The following is a 16889-nucleotide window of genomic DNA, read 5'->3' as shown; positions in this document are numbered from 1 at the left end:
GTTAAGAAAAAAAAAATCACATAGGGTCTCCCCCTAAAAAGCTTAACCATACCCGGACTTACCAGCCAGTCCTGGTTTCTAAAATTACGGGGAACAAAATGAGTAGGGTTCCACCGTAATTTAGAAACCAACAGCAGGATGCAGGGCCAGTCCTGGCTTTAATAATAGGAGGAAAACAATTACGTAGGGGTCTCCCTATATTTAAAACCAGCACCGGACCCAAAACGGCCGTGCTGTAATGCCACAGCCCGGAGACCCTATTACCAGGGCCAAAGCATTCTCAGCCCGAGCTGGTCAGGCCAAACCGGGGGATCTCAGGGGGAGGTGGGGACCCCCCAAAAAAGGGGTCCCCCCTCTCCCTTACCCCAGGCTTGGTCAGAATCCTGGGGATCTTCCCTGCACCCCTGGAGCATTGGGTACATGGGTAATAAAGTGAAGAATAGAATGAAACTCTTGTATTTTACAGTGAGACTAAAGGTACCAGCATGCCTGCCCTTTGGCACTTGTGGAACTACAAGTGCCAGCAGGCAGCCGGCACCCGTACCCCCACTGTAAAATAAATAGTTAAATAAAGATACCACACACACACCGTGCCTAGTAAAACTATTTCATACCCCTACCCACTCACACATACTTACCTATACCAGCCGGTCTGTCCTCTTCTCCAATGTAGAATCCATAATGACTGGCCCTGAAAAAATGATTCTATACTCGCCTTCATCCTGGCGCTGGTCTCCGCAGCATCCAGGGAAGTCACTGTTACCCGCTCCATACACTTACGTTAGCGCTGTATGTGTGTGACCACATTGCAGAGAGAAGACACTGCAATCTCGGGTGAGTAATCTCCTGTAAAACATGCTACTCAGGGGAAGATATCTCGTTCTGCTTCACCATCGGACATCTCATGCTCAACTAAACTCACTTCTTGGTAAATTTGAGAGTTTCAGGAGCCTCAAATAACCCGAGTTTTGGCGAAGCTAATCGAGTTAAAAAAAAAGCGAACTCGTCCAGACTCGATTCTTAGTACATTTACCCCCCAGTGTCTGTTGCTGGTTGGACAATTACTCACAGCTAACCCCGGAGTTGAGCAGGATTGGCAGATGCTGAATCGGGTGACCAATCCAAGATACTGTAGCTGCGCCCATGAACAGGAGAAGTCAGCATGGATGCAGAAGAACAGTGCCAGGTATTGAAGACATCCTTAGGTAAGTGGAGCAGAGAGAGGTAGCAACTGGCAGCGGGGCTAACGTCAATCCCTCCAGCAGCATTAGGAGGTCCCGTGCAGTGGACACCGCTTACAGCTGTGGGAAGAGCAGGCACCCAGCAGAGTGCGCCAGAGCCCAGTCAGACAGAGCGCAGCTGTCCGGACCCTCCGCTGTGATCCGGCAGCCCGACTCTGACAAGATGTGTGTATAGTGTTAAAGAACCAACATATAGGGAATCATATAGTATGGTATAATCCTACTAAATCATAAGGTTGGTGGTGATCCCTAGAGTCAGGTATATCATGTATAAAGTAAACCAAAGGAGAAAGAAAGAAGACTCTCTTTGTTGGGGCACTCTTTTGATTGAAATGTTATAGTTTCAATAAAACATAATTTTTTAAGAAACAAGAGGGGAAGACTTTCAAATGTATGTTTGCAAGAGAAAGGGAATAGTCACTCTATTAATAACATTCAATCTATTGTTCCTTTCCTCTTGCATCAGAATTTCACCTCAGAGACTGATCTCCCCCATCCTGAAATAAGCTGTAAAGACTCTCAAGCAGAACGTGGGCCTGCCATACCTTTCAGCTCTTTCAGAACATTACAATCAGCCTTGCCAGTGCCAAATAAAGACTGAGACTTCCTTATTATCCATCTCACAGCTGATTATGATCTGTTTGCATTCAGTGGTCCTTCCCTGCTATTGTTGTCTGGAAATAGTCACTGATGGAGAACGTATACAGGCTTTCTGGAACATTGTGCCAACATGAAATGAGGCCTCCCATTATCTCTGGTGTTAACAGAACTGGATACAGTACATCACAGGTCATCATATGGCATAGCAGCTACACAGGATTTGACATTATATAATATGGTGTACCAGCTACACAGGATGTCGCATTTTATCATATAATATATCAGCTACACAATGTCACATTTTATTATATGGCATACTAGCTACACAGGAGCTCACATGTCAGCATATGGCGTACCAGCTACACAGCATGTCAGAAATCAGCATATGGTGTACCGGCTACACTGTATCTCACAAGTCAGCATATGGTGTACCAGCTACACTGTATCTCACAAGTCAGCATATGGTGTACCAGCTACACAGCATGTCAGAAATCAGCATATGGCCTACCGGCTACACGGTATCACACAAGTCAGTATATGGTGTACCAGCTACATTGTATCTCACAAGTCAGCATATGGTGTACCAGCTACATTGTATCTCACAAGTCAGCATATGGTGTACCAGCTACACAGCATGTCAGCATATGGCGTACCGGCTTCACAGTATCTCACAAGTCAGCATATGGTGTACCAGCTACACAGCATGTCAGGTATAAGCATATGGTGTACCGGCTGCACAGTACCTCACAAGTCAGTATATGGTGTACTGGCTACACTGTATCTCACAAGTCAGCATATGGTGTACCGGCTACACAGCATGTCAGAAATCAGCATATGGCCTACCGGTTACACGGTATCACACAAGTCAGTATATGGTGTACCAGCTACATTGTATCTCACAAGTCAGCATATGGTGTACCAGCTACACAGCATGTCAGCATATGGCGTACCGGCTTCACAGTATCTCACAAGTCAGCATATGGTGTACCAGCTACACAGCATGTGAGAAATCAGCATATGGCATTCCGACTACACGGTATCTCACAAGTCAGCATACACAGCATGTCAGGTATAAGCATATGGTGTGCCAGCTACACAGCATGTCAGGTGTAAGCATATGGTGTACCGGCTGCACAGTACCTCACAAGTCAGTATATGGTGTACCAGCTACATAGCATGTCAGGTATAAGCATATGGTGTGCCAGCTACACAGCATGTCAGGTGTAAGCATATGGTGTACCGGCTGCACAGTACCTCACAAGTCAGCATATGGTGTACCAGCTACACAGCATGTCGGAAATCAGCATATGGCCTACCGGCTACACGGTATCACACAAGTCAGTATATGGCATCACATCTATATAGGATGTAACAGGTCAGAGTACCATATTGCAGTATAATCACACAAGGACTAAAGCTGCATACACATGTAAAAATGTTCTGTCCAACCTTCCAACTAGTTGATTGGTTGGAATGAAAATCTGGTAAGGTATGACAGCAAATGACAATCAGCAATTTGCTCCCAAACGCCGGAAAATGGACAAAAACTGTTGGTTGAACAAATTGTTTAGATCAAACATTTAACAAACTTGTCTGAACGACCATTTTCATCTGTTTTCTGGCATTTAGGAGCAAATTGCTGATCATCAGTTACTCCCATACGTTACCAGATTTTCATTCCAACCAATCAACTAGTTGGATGGTTGGACAGAAAATCTTTACGTGTGTACCCAGCTTATGACTTTCATAGCTGTGTCACAGATTATTTATAATATTGTGTCCATATATTGGCCTCATCAAGTAGCCTCTGTAATAGCCAGCTGATATTCCTCTGTACAGTTTGCCCTTCATCATAGGTCAGTCTTTTGTGTAAAGCAGTTTGTTAATGGTATAACCTAAGCTGCATATCTATATTAATATGGATACAATATTTTGCTAAGTGATGACAACTATGCTCAATGCAACCACGTACATGTCCGTATCCACTCCTTCTCTTTTTCTTGGGACATACATGGATCTGCCTACAAAATGCAAGTGCAGATAATGGCCCTGGATATTTATCTGCTTGAGATAAGGTTGTGAAGTCTGTGTGCAGTCCTTGTCGTTAGCGCAGTCTGTGCACAGCACCTTGAGGTGTTACATGTGCTGCCGCGGTTCTCTGCCTGATTGGCTCTCAGTCGATATCCTAGCTATCTGGACTCTGGCTGCTACGTGCAGTTACTTACCTGTTGGTACTAGTCTCATTACCTGACCTCAGCCTGATGGACAATCACAGGAGACCTCTCCCTTCATTAGGGATTCAAGTCAGTGCCTGCCTGCCGGTGATATTACTAAGTTTTGTTCCTAGTGGATGTTCATGTGGTCGCTGCACAGTTCCTTGCTTCCTAACCTTTGTTCTGTGTCCAGTATCCTGCCATTGTATACCTTTGCTCCCAGTCTACTGTGTCCTGCTGTATTCTGCCCTGTTCCCATCCTAACTCTGTGCCTGTGTCTTGCTAAGATCCTCCAGCTTACCTTCTGTGTCTCCTTTCGCTTTGTGCCTAGTCCAGGGTTGCCTACCTTTAATATTCTCTTCCCGGGAGAAGCCCGGGTAAGAGAAGCAGCAGGGGGCCGACGGGGCTTGACGATTCGCGTCATTAAGCCCCACCCCCTCACGGTAAAATTGCCGCGATTGGGCACAATTTACATAGGGGGCGGGGCCAAATGCTGTGATTCATGCAGAATCACAGCTTAAGCCCCGCCCCCTTCACGGAGACCCGCGATTGCCGCGGGTATTCTCCTAATTCTGCCCACTTCACTAGGAAGTGGGCAGAATGCTGGAGAAATGCCTACCCTTCCGGGGGTGCGGGGGGTTACCCCAAAAATCGGGAGCCTCCCGCGAAAACCGGGAGGGTAGGCATGTATGGTCTAGTCCCAGCGTGTACCTGCATCTGCCTGCCAGTTCTACTATATCAAGTATTGGTTCTACTACAAACTCCAACCTGCATTTTCCTGCTAGTTCAACCATTTCAAGTATTGGTTCTGCTACAAGTTCCAACCTGCATTCACTTGTCAGTTCAACAATATCAAGTACTGGTTCTGTTACAAACACCCACCTGCATCGTGAGTAACTGGTCTGCCATTATGAAATCCATTTCCAGCGTTGCAGCTTCAACACAATTCCTACCTGCATCCTGAGTAGCTGGCCTGCTACTATCCAGATCTACATCCTGTCTGATTCTGTGCTTATCCAACTGTGCCAGTTAATTGCAAGTCTCCAGACCATCAAGCTAGTTTCCCAGCAGCAGACTCTAGCACACACCTGCATCTGTTTGTATCTGTTCCGCCCAGTGGCTTAAGTTCATCCCAGACGCCCGGAGGCAAGTTATAATTTGTTGCCCCCCCCCCCCCACCCCGTCACAGCCGCTGACACTGTAATGTAGCAATTTGCATGCTGACAGGCTATAGATAGACAAAGGCAGCAGCTGATGGTCTGACATGGTGACTTCTCAGATGCCGGGAAGGGGTGCCATGTATTGGGCGGCCGTGACGGTACACTTCGGGTACATAGTTACAGCCCTAAGTGGTGAATATGTTGTGGACAGTGGAGGAGGTGCCTCTTCAGAGTTGAAGCCCGGCGGCAGGCGCCTTCATTGTCTCCCATAGTTCTGCCCCTGGTTCCGCCATTAACTCCAACCTTGCCTGCTGCCATTACTCCAGGTTAAACTTTTCTGTGGATCCCTGCCTATTCCATGATCCATCAGCGAACTCAGGGGGTCTCTTGTAAATAGTGCAAGTACATCCATAACAGAGGACCTCCTACTTGTTATTTGACCCCCTCCCCCCCCTAACAGCATGATGAAACTACTCATGGGAGTACTCACATTCATATGTCTGGGATTTTCATCTTATAATTGCACTGTGTCCCGGTATAGACAACTGATCATGTTGTGCTCTGTGCATAATGGAGAAGCCAACTTACTTCCTTATCCTAATGTGAGGATCCACTTATGTATGCTAACAATCTGTGCACCTGCATGTGGCAGCGCATCCCGCCAATTGTTCTTACATCCGCAGCAGTGGCGTAACTTCATCCCAGGTGCCCGGAGGCAAGATAAATGTTGGTGCCCCCCCCAAATTAAAATGTACCACCCCCCAACACCTATGCCAGCCCCAGCTGCCGCCCCCTATGCAGTTCCCCCAGTAGTGGTCCTCCTATGCAGTGCCGCCTATGTAGTGCCCCCCAGTAATGGTCCCCCTATGCAGTATCTCCAGTAGTGGTGCCCCGGTACTAAGGGCCCCTGTAGTGCCCCTAGTAGTAATGCCACCAGTAGTAATGCCCCCTGTAGCAAGCCCCCAGTAATGCCCCCTGTAGCAAGCCCCCAGTAATGCCCCCTGTAGAAAGCCCCCATAATGCCCCCTGTAGTAAGCCCCCAGTAATGCCCATCTTTCAGATCTTGATTTTAACAGATTCTGTTTTAGCCAATCATCCGGCTTTGACAATATATATATATATAGAGAGAGAGAGAGAGAGAGAGAGAGAGAGGATATACAGTATATAGAAAGAGAGGAAGATAGGGACAGGGAGGCAGCGAGGAGGGTAGAGAGGGAAAGAAAAAGGGAGGGGAGAGAGGTAAAGTGAGGGGGAAGAAAGGTAGAGAGAGTGGGAGATAGAGAGGGAGAGAAACAGAAAGGGTGATAGAGGGATGCAGAAGAGGGGACAGAGAGATGGGGAGGAAGAGAGAGATAGAGATAATGGGAGGAAGGAACTAAGAAAGCCTAATGCGGATGGCCACTTTGCGACATTAGGCTCCACCCCCTACCCAGTGGCGGGCTGAGCCAGGGTGCCATGTGCCCCCCGGGCCGCAACGCCATGCGGGCCACGGGCAGTCTGTGCTACTCCGCGCGTGTAGCGCTGACCGGACGGAGTTCGGTCAGAGCTACACAGTGACAACCACGCATGTTTGTTTCAGCAGCTGATGAGAGTCTGTCAGACTTTCATCGGCTGCTGCTGCTCCCACTGTGGGAGCCATCTTCCGGCTCCTGCAGTGGGTAATGGGAGAGACGACACGACGTCATGACGTCTCTCCCATAATGCAAAGCGGCCCGGGAGGACGGACGGAGGAGCTGATAGCAGCGGCGGGACCAGGAGCGGGGATTCAGGTAAGTGGTTTTTTTTATTACGTGTCTCTCTACTGGGGGGGGGGCTACTACTGGGGGCACTGCAAGGGGGATTACTACTGGGGCATTTCAAGGGGGAGGACTACTACTGGGGGCATTACAAGAGGGCACTACTACTGGGGACACAACAAGGGGCGATTACTGCTGGGGGCATTACAAGGGGGGGACTACTACTGGGGGCATTACAAGGGGGAACTACTACTGGGGGCACTACAAGGGGGAGAGCACTACTGGGGGCACTACAAGCTACAAGGATGGGGAATACTACTGGGGGCACTGCATAGTGGGTACCACTACTGGGGGCACAAGGGGCACTACTGGTGGCCTGCATAAGGGTGTCCTCTCCTGGGGCACAGGGGGCACTGCATATGGGCACCACTACAGGGGGCTACCCAATATCTTTATTTTTACTTTACATTAATTCCGCCTCCTCCCTGGAACACTTGAGGGGGGGGGGGCGCCTAAGCATGCACGTGGTCCGGGCACCCTGGCTACACGCTACTCCTCTGCCAGGGCCACCTGCATGCATTTGCCCCCCAGGCTAAAAGTTGCCAGCCAGCCCCTGCCCCTACCCCACGCACCCGCAAATCGTGCTATTTCTGCAAAGGGGGCGGGGTTTCCATTGTCAGCCACGGTCAGGCAGGCAGGAGTCAGGACTTTCATGAGTGAGTGTGTGCATTGCTATGTGATGCTGCCGAGAGGTGGGAGCTGGCCAGCGACTGGAAGAATCTAGGGTGGCCAGGTTCCGGCCAATGATTGCAGCAGTGTGGGGGCCCCTGGACAACGGCCCCACCTATAATCTGGCACTAGGGCACCAGACGCACCACCCTAGTTATGACCCTGTTACCTAATTTATGCTATTTACCTCAAAAGTGTTCAGTTGTTCATATAAAAAAGTGATATTTTAAAATGTATTAATAGAAACAAAACCTGTTGAATCTATACAAGCATGAGAATTGTAATAATAATAAATGTATGAAATTAACTTACCTAACACATCAATTCTGTAACTCCTCGACTAAACATTGAATCAAACAGTCCAGTTTCCTAATTATAAAAAAACCATTCCCTTGTGAAATTGCTAGTCACTCCCCTTGGCAAATCTCAAGGACAAGTGATGTTCTCATGTGTCTGTGTGATAGATGCATCATGCACAGGGTAGGATGTACTAACGACGAACATGTGGTAAAATCTCTGAAAATTCAGTTTTCTGGGGTTTTATCGCATTTCCCAAATGTACTAAGCACTGGAATGCGATGCATTCCGGTGTTTCGTCCCGATGGGTAATGCCACTTCTTATCGGGACGGTCCCCTTGTGGGAGGGATCCGATCAATTCCCTATTTTAGATTAATAAGAATGTGTAGCAGCTTGATATAGTTAGAACTCACAGGCTCTAAATAAAAGGAGAATGTGAAGTAGCTTGATATAGTTAGAATACACAGGCTTCCATTGCAAAAGCAGATGGCTCATTGGTAAGCTATCTGACTGCAAACATGGAGTGACAGGTTTGAGTCCCAGCTACAACTGTATTTTAAAATGTGAATATAACTGAAGGGGAGAAGATTCCATCCCCGGGGCTCACAGTTGCCATTCTTGTATATTGGCAACTTCAGGATACTCTGCCCAGGAACCATAACTGATTTAATGAGCCATTTGCAGATTTCACTAGTTATGCCACTGGTCTATAGTATTCTCAGAGGTTTACATGTTCGATAGGGTTTCTTAGACTTTTCACTCATGTACAGTATCAAATAATTACTCAACTGCACAAACATTATCCCTTCGTCTCTAGAAGCTTTTTCTTCTTCTTGTAGAAATCCTTTCTCTATACATTTGGATGCATGTGCACCCTGAATATACACACCAGAAACACAGAGTTATGAGCATATCTTCAGTTGGACGCATCTCAAGACCGGGCCATTTGTACATCAGTAGCATAGCATGAGCGTCAGCTGTACTTTGGGAGTAAAACAATGTTTATGAGAAAGCACAGAGGTGTAGCATGGCATTCTAATGGTGCATACACACACAACAATTTTTTGAACGATTATCGATAACGATATCGTTTATCATTCAATCGTTGAAAAAATCGTTCACTTTCTGAGTTAAAACAATGAACGATCATCGTTCATGCACATTCACGTTTGTAGTTTGTAGTTCAGTCAGGCTGACCAACTGAACGATTTTCATTGAGGGAATATGCAAAAATCGTTTGTAGTTCAAAAAAATCGTTCATTGCACTTTAAAAAATTTGACAGATAATCTGACAGAAAATCGTTCATAAAATCGTTGGTGACAAAATCGTTGTGTGTGTAAGCTGCATACACACAACGATTTTGTTACCAACAATTTTCTGAACGATTTTATGAACGATTTTCTGTCAGATTATCTGTCAGATTATAGGTGCGTACACACTGGGCGATTAAAGTGGACGTCTGAACGATAACGATATCGTTATCGTTTAGTTGTCCACTCTATCGTCCATTTTTAACATCAAAACGATGAACAATAACGGCAACAATAACAGGCTGCTGCATGTTGGGGAATGGGGGAGAGAGCCCGGCTCTGAACGATATCGTTAATGATATCGTTCAGCGGGTGTGCTCAATGTCATGATTGACATTGAGCACAGCCTGCCGGGGACACACTAGATGATATCGCTCAGGAAGCATATCGTCTAGTGTGTACGCTCCTTATCTGTCAGATTTTTTAAAGTGTAATGAACGATTTTTTTTTTAACTACAAACGATTTTTGCATATTCCCTTAATGAAAATCGTTGAGGTAGTCAGTCTGACTGAACTACAAACTACAAACATGAACGCGCATGAACGATAATCATTCATTGTTTTAACTTAGAAAGTGAACGATTTTTTCAATGATTGAAGGATAAACGATATTGTTAACGATAATCGTTCAAAAAATCGTTGTGTGTGTGTATGCACCTTTATGGCGCATACACACGGTCAGATTTGTCAGATGTGTCAGATGAACGATTGAACAATTTGAAAGATCTGAACGATTTAATGAACGATCTGACCAATGATTTGAACGATTTGAACTATAAATGATTTTTGACTGCATTAAAATGCATGGAATCGTCCAAATCTGACTGCAAACACATCAGATGTCAGCTATCGTTATCTGACCATCGGGAACGCGCATCGTTCATCGTTCAGACATGTCAGATATGTTATGGAGCATACACACGGTCAGATTTGTCAGACTTGTCAGATTTGTCAGATGAACGACTGAACGATTGAACGATTTGAATGATTTTACCAAAGTTTTGAACGATTTGAACGATTGAACGATTTTTGACTGCATTAAAATGAATGGAATCGTCCAAGTCTGACTGCAAACCCATCAGATGTCAGATATCGTTATCTGACAAACGGGAACGCGCATCGTTGATCGTCCATCGTTCAGGCATGTCAGATATGAACGATTTTCCTTCAGATATGAACGACTGAACGATTTTTAAATCGTTATCGTTCATATCTGAAGGAAAAATCTGATCATGTGTATGCACCATTAGATTTTCCTTCAGATATGAACGATTTTTTAAATCGTTATCGTTCAGATCTGAAGAAAAATCTGACCGTGTGTATGCACCATTAGTAGTAAATGTGAAAGTACTCTATTTGTGCACACCACAATATAATAATGTTATTACGTGTGATTTACACTAGAGGAAATAATATCTTGACAGTGTTATTAATATTGTGAAAGTTGTGTGTTTTACATAAAGTGTAATTACATACCAACACAAATTAATCTTAAAAATCAAATGGGAATCTTATTTCCTGCAGTGATCCAAATTGAAATGACGGACGGGACATCATATAATATAGGGCCTGATTCACCTCCTCTGTTCTCTAGGCATAGAGTCGTAATTGTCTTTAATAAATGACACTCAAATAAGACACAGAGGGACTGACTCAGATGTGGATGCAGAAGTGCCTGCAGTTGCGTCTATTGGTAGTCGCCCCTCTGTAACTTTGGGCCTGATTCACTACCGATCGCTACTGCGATTACGCACGCAATCGGCTGATTGTTGCATTCTGCGCAAAGACTCCACTGCGACCGGGACTGTGATCGCAGTGACTACGCAGACCCATCGCAGAGTGATTGACAGGAAGCACCCTTTCGGGGTGGTGATGGGAGGGGGCTTCGGCGAAACACAGGCGTGCCAGTGTGTTTGATTGCCATTACAGGGGCGTCCATAAATTAGCCACTGCGATGGCATATGCAGCTTGGGCTTTCACTGCGTGCGACGAAGTTAGCAATCTCTGAGTAAGGTCAGAGCTTGTGCAAGTGTGCGTGAGGCTGCGATGTACTCCTTATGTTGTGCTGTGATGGCATAGCGATCGCAGAGGATTAGCATGCTATCACAGTGACACTGCGTATGTAATCCCTATTGCAATCGCAAGTTGCGATCCGTAATGTATCAGGCCCTTTATGCAAATGACACTGCAAAGTCATTCCCTGCTGTATATCTGTGCATCCGAATGTACAAGAACTGAGATGCCTACTGTCAGCGCCCATACACGTAGAAATACTGATCAGACACCACCATGAGTCCCATCATCAAACCTTGCACCAGCCCCTGACTCCAGGCATGCACCCTGCAGTGTGTAGAGCCGCCCGGGGCATTTAGCAGCTCTGTACTTTGATGTCTTCAGGGGATGGTACATACAAACCATTGATGGTTCTACATTGATGTTTTCACGCCATGTATAGCACTGATGGCACCATTGATGGTTAACCATTTGATGGCCATCACTAGCATGAGCATACCATTGATGGTTCAAACCAACGTATGGCTAACAATTGATGCTACATGGCATTGCTAGATATGTACTAATGGCAGCAAGATGGGAACAGTTCCGCTCTCTTAATGCCCGTTCCTACCCACGAATCCGAGAAATATTGCATGGACTGGTTAAAATTAAACATTTTATGCAATCTCCATATTATGCCTCTAGTTATCAGGAATCAGGGCTTTGTGGTTTACTGGCAATGTCAACCTATTAAGCAACTCAATATCAAGATGGAGAAACATCCTTTGCACAGTTACTATGGGCCTCAAATGTTTCACTTAGTTTGGTATTTTCTTGTTACACAATAGTGCAGTCAACTTAATGTATGAAAAGAAACATTTTTTTTGAAGCACAGTTAAATGTGCAGATTCATAGAATTGTAGACATGACGATCATCAATCCCTACTGTTCAGTACAACCTGTGGCTACACCCCAAACAGTTTTGTTGTGACCCTGCAGTTTCTACGGCAGCTCATCTACATTTCTATGGAAACTGAGATTTAAGGAGTTTATAATTGTATTCAACTCTCTATAGATATAATTTTGCTTTGTTTTTGCAGATTTGAACACTAACTGCACACAAAGATGATCTGAGCGCAGTTGGCCAATTATGGAAGTATTGGCATCTGTCCCGATGGTGACTGCCAACTGACACAGAATGAATTTGGATGCAATAGCCGGGGATTTCAGTGGGTGTAGTTAGTCAGACGCGGCCGTGTCGTTGACAACAATTGTGTCTAAAGGCGCAGAAGCACTAACACAGGATGCCTCGTTTAGACGGTATGTAGTCAGGAAGCTGGCGGTCGGCATTTTGACCGCTGGCTTCCTGACTGAGAAATCCCGGCATGGGACTAATGATAGGCATCCTGATGCCCGGCATACCGAACGTAGGTAAGCCGGACATTGGGACCTGTGAGCTGTGGGGGGGTTTAGGTTTAGGTTAAGGGTGAACTTAGGGTTAGGCACCCCTCCAGGAGGGTTAGGATTAGGCTAGGGGAAGGGGGGGTTAGGGTCAGGCACCCCTAGGGGAGGTTAGGGTTAGGCACCTCCCTGGGAGAGTTAGGTTTAGGGAGTGGGGTTATGTTTAAGCACCCCTGGGGGGAGATTAGGGTTAAGCACTAGGGGGGAGGTTAGAGTTAGGCACCCCTAAGGGAGAGTTAGGGGGGGGAGGGGAGGGTTAGGATACTTACTAGGCACTGTCGGGATCTTCCGGCGTCGGTACTTCATCTTCCGGGCTTAGGTCCGGCGGTATGTCACACCGATTCCGTTTAGACAGAGATATGCATTGGGAGTAAAAAATGTTTATGCTTATGCCCCACAACAGCATAGAGAAAGCACAAAGGTGTAGTATGGCATTCTTAATAGTAAATGGGAAAGTACTCTATGCGCAATATAATAATGTTATTACGTGTGATTTACACTACAGGACATAAGCAGCATGCACCATTGCACTGTGGAAGTGCTACAGTATCTTTAAAACTGCACTAAATTCTACTCCTTCAAATTCTGGGCACTCTCATTGTGGGACTGATCCTGAGAATCTCTGCGCTGGTTTTTAACAGGGATAACCAGTACCAGACAACAACAGCAGATGCCCACTTATACGTATTCATATCCCTGAGTGTAATACTGGTATGCTCACTTGTTGTATAATGCATGACACACAGCAAGCAGCAGCTGCCCGAGTGACACTGTACTAGGGATTAAATACTTGCCTTATTAAATACTTGCCTTATTAACTACCTGCTGACTTATTGTTATCACACTGCCTGGGGAATCCTTTACTGATGAAACATATAAATCTATACATTAAAAAAAAGTGTTTCTTGCACCATATATGACACAGAGGGCCTGATTCAGAGCCGGACGCTATTTGCGCTCGCTTGTTCAGAAAAAGGGGCCGGCTATTTAAATTGAGCGCTCGCTCTTTGCGGTCTGTTGACGCCTCTATGTCTGAGCGAGCAAACTAAATATGTGCGCGCTATTTTGTAAAGACGCCCCCTGGCCGTTCGCGTCATACGTCATCTCCGCTATTTATTAGATTAATCGAGTACATCGAAAGGAGTCTGAACTGCTCGCTATTCTTGTGGTTGGATTTTCCTACCGCAATCTTGCGCACAGTTCAGGCTAAGAGACAACCAAGTGACGTGGTCAATGACGCTGCTTTGTTAATTATGCACACCCTTAAAACGCCCGTTTTGACAGTTTGGCACGCCTGTGTTTGGATCTCCACTCCCCGTTTTCAAGCACCTTCCCCTGTTACCACCCACAAACGCCTCATCCTGTCACTCAAATTAGCAGGCACTCGCAATTTTGCGAACACACGTTTTCCAACCGCAATGACTGGTTGGCGCATGCGCATTACGACCCATACGCATGCGCAGATGTGCGAACATCGCTCAGAGCGAACGAGCGGCCGCTTACGAGCGGCTCTGAATCAGGCCCAGAATCCACAAAGGATTCCTAAACACTTGTGATAATCAACCTAGGAGCAATTTCTTCATGTTACTATAGCAATTGTATTCTCTGGGTGGTGTATGACATCAAATACTAGAATAAAATACAAATTGCTGATTACAATGTAGTATCTTCATGATAAGTTATGGAATGTTCTGACTCAATTGTATCTTTATGGTTACTTGTGAAAAATTCTGACCTAACTGGTGTTGGAACCTGTGATTTAGAAACTATATATCTATGAGCAATTTGTAGAAATATACATTGTGATAACAGTGTCTAGGAGACAAGTTGTATATCAGTATAACCTTGATTTAGACTGTGTATCAGTATTTCCTTGGTTTGAGACTACTTATTAAACGGAAATACAAAGTGGAATGGACACATATTTCTCTTACTCATGATACATTTAATATGCATGATAATATGTGATTATATTTAAATACAAGGGTAATCAAGGAATATGTGCTGATTTAATATGGTGCTTAAAGGTATAATATGCAGAATCTGAAATACATTAGGATCTGACATAGATTGATAGAATATGCAGGATACTGAGTGATAAACTCTTAATTTAAACAACTGCTGCAAAGAATACTGAGAATTACTACAGTAATTATATTATTTTTGAACTGATATTTCGCTTGCTGGTACAGTAATTTCTATGCGTGTACTTTTCTGTATGTACTGTATATGTCCTTAACATTGTTTTATTTACGATTTGAATTTTTGAATTAAAGCTACGTTTTAGTACTTAATTTCAAGATTGCCCCTCAAAAAACGGGAGTCTTTCTGTTTCTTTTTTTTTTTTATACATGTATATATACTCTAAGGGGGGTATGATATGGAGGAAAACACGATCGTATTTACTAACCTAACCTAACCCCCCTAACCCTAACCCTCCTTAGGGGTGCCTAACCCTAACCTCCCCCCCCCTGTGCCTAACCCTAACCCTCCCTCTAAGTGCCTATACCTAACCCCCCATTCCCCGCTGCCTAAACCTAAGTCCCCCAGGGGGGTGCCTAACTCTAACCTCCCCCGGGGGTGCCTAACCCTAACCCTCCTTCCCCCTCAGGGTTGGACTGGCCCACAGAGGTACAGGGGAAATCCCCGGTGGGCCCCACTGCCTAAGGGCCCACCCCCTCTTCAAGGTGTCAGGTTCCAGACCTCAAATTATACATTGTTACTCTATGGTCAGTTATCTGGCGGAGCAGTACCACTGATCAATTTGGGTGATTGGTTCCCTTCTATACAATCTACACCTATTGATTAGTCAAACATTTTGGGTGACTGGCCACACCCCCTCTGATGGATAACCACACCCCTTAAGCATGGGCCCCTGCCACTGCATTCCCCGGTGGGACCTTCATGCCCCAGTCCGACACTGTTCCCCCTAGCCTAACCCTAACCTCCCAGGGGGTGCCTAACACTAAGTCCCCCTGGGAGCCCTAACCCTCCACCCCCCACGCGGTTGTCTGCTGCGGCACCTGGCATCTGCTTGATCGGGATGCCGGGTGCCGGTCTCCCGACGTCGGGCAAATGACAGGCGTCTAGATTTAGATGCCTGTCATTCATCCCTAGTCAAGATAAAGCAGTCTGGAAGCCGGCGGTCGGCATTTAGACTGTCGGGCTCCAGACTACATCCCCTAAGGGGTGCACCTCCACATGAGATACGAATTCTCCTCTTTAATGAGGTCTACTGTCTAGATAGTGCATCAGTGATCTATTTATCTGTATTTTGCTATATTGATATATCTTACTAGTGCTCAGGATTTCCCCATCCCCTTTTTTCCTTGGATAAAGCAACTTGCACCAGGGGTCTATTACCTGTGATATTGCATTTCTAAACAGCCCTATATGCATCTGTTTGGTACTCACATTGGGACATATTTTACGTGGACACTCCTGATCCCTTACTGTATTCTGGATGTGTCTACACTCTCCCTAACCTAAGTAGTAAATATGACTCAGTCCACATGTGTATGGCCATTTGGTGCGCACGTACAGTGAGAAATAATGCATTTATGTCCAAACCTGCATGAGCCACATATATATTTCTAGTTAAGATAAAAGTCCCCAATGTGCAAGAAAAGCCCAATTTATTTCAGTGGCTGTTCTAACCCAGTCTTAAAATCTTATCACTTCTCACTATGCTGCAAATAAAGGCATTGTATATAACAGCGCTGTGGGGCAGTACCATAACAGGGTGGCAGTGCGCCTTGTGCTGGTCCCACCCCCTAAACCAATAACATCATGATGTCATGCCGAGGGAGCGGGGCCACCAGCTCTGGTAAGTAGAGCACTGCCCGGATCATCCTAAGGATGCTTTGGACAGCTCCACAGTCTCCAGGGTGCCTGTGCGTAACATCCTGTTGATGCTTCTAGTGGCTCTGCAGTACAGCTTGTGGCTGCAGGGTATCGTTCCAGGCACCCTGCTAGCCACATTCAGGTGCCGTGGGGCAGTGACAGTGCGGCGGCACAAATCGCATACTACTAGCCAGTGACGTGCAGTGAGGTAAATGGCCCGGGAGACACTGGCTAGTATCAGAGCCAGAATTACAGATACATATATAAACACGAGGGTTCATGTGGGCATTATACAAAGGTGC

At 45.8% G+C, this 16889-nt stretch overlaps 1 protein-coding gene across 3 annotated transcripts in view; it reads left to right on the top strand.

Moving 5' to 3' along the window:
- The window catches only part of LOC148517158 (protein HIDE1-like), a 29658-nt gene extending 27630 nt beyond the window's left edge, over positions 1-2028 (top strand). For 2 of the 3 annotated variants that reach the window (XM_088479124.1, XM_088479123.1), the window contains exon 9: positions 1708-2028. In XM_088479124.1, coding sequence (XP_088335250.1) covers positions 1708-1842 — 135 coding nt within the window. In that variant the 3' untranslated portion in view covers positions 1843-2028. The remainder of the gene's footprint in view (positions 1-1707) is intronic. The other variant, XM_088479125.1, reaches the window with a different exon arrangement.
- Positions 2029-16889: the final 14861 nt, after the last annotated feature.

The sequence above is a fragment of the Taudactylus pleione genome, unplaced genomic scaffold, assembly GCF_031769625.1.
Source record: "Taudactylus pleione unplaced genomic scaffold, aTauple2 ptg000226l, whole genome shotgun sequence".
Classification (NCBI taxonomy): Eukaryota; Metazoa; Chordata; class Amphibia; order Anura; family Myobatrachidae; genus Taudactylus; species Taudactylus pleione.
Note: the sequence above shows the minus strand (reverse complement) of the source record. Positions and strands in the feature narration are given on the sequence as shown.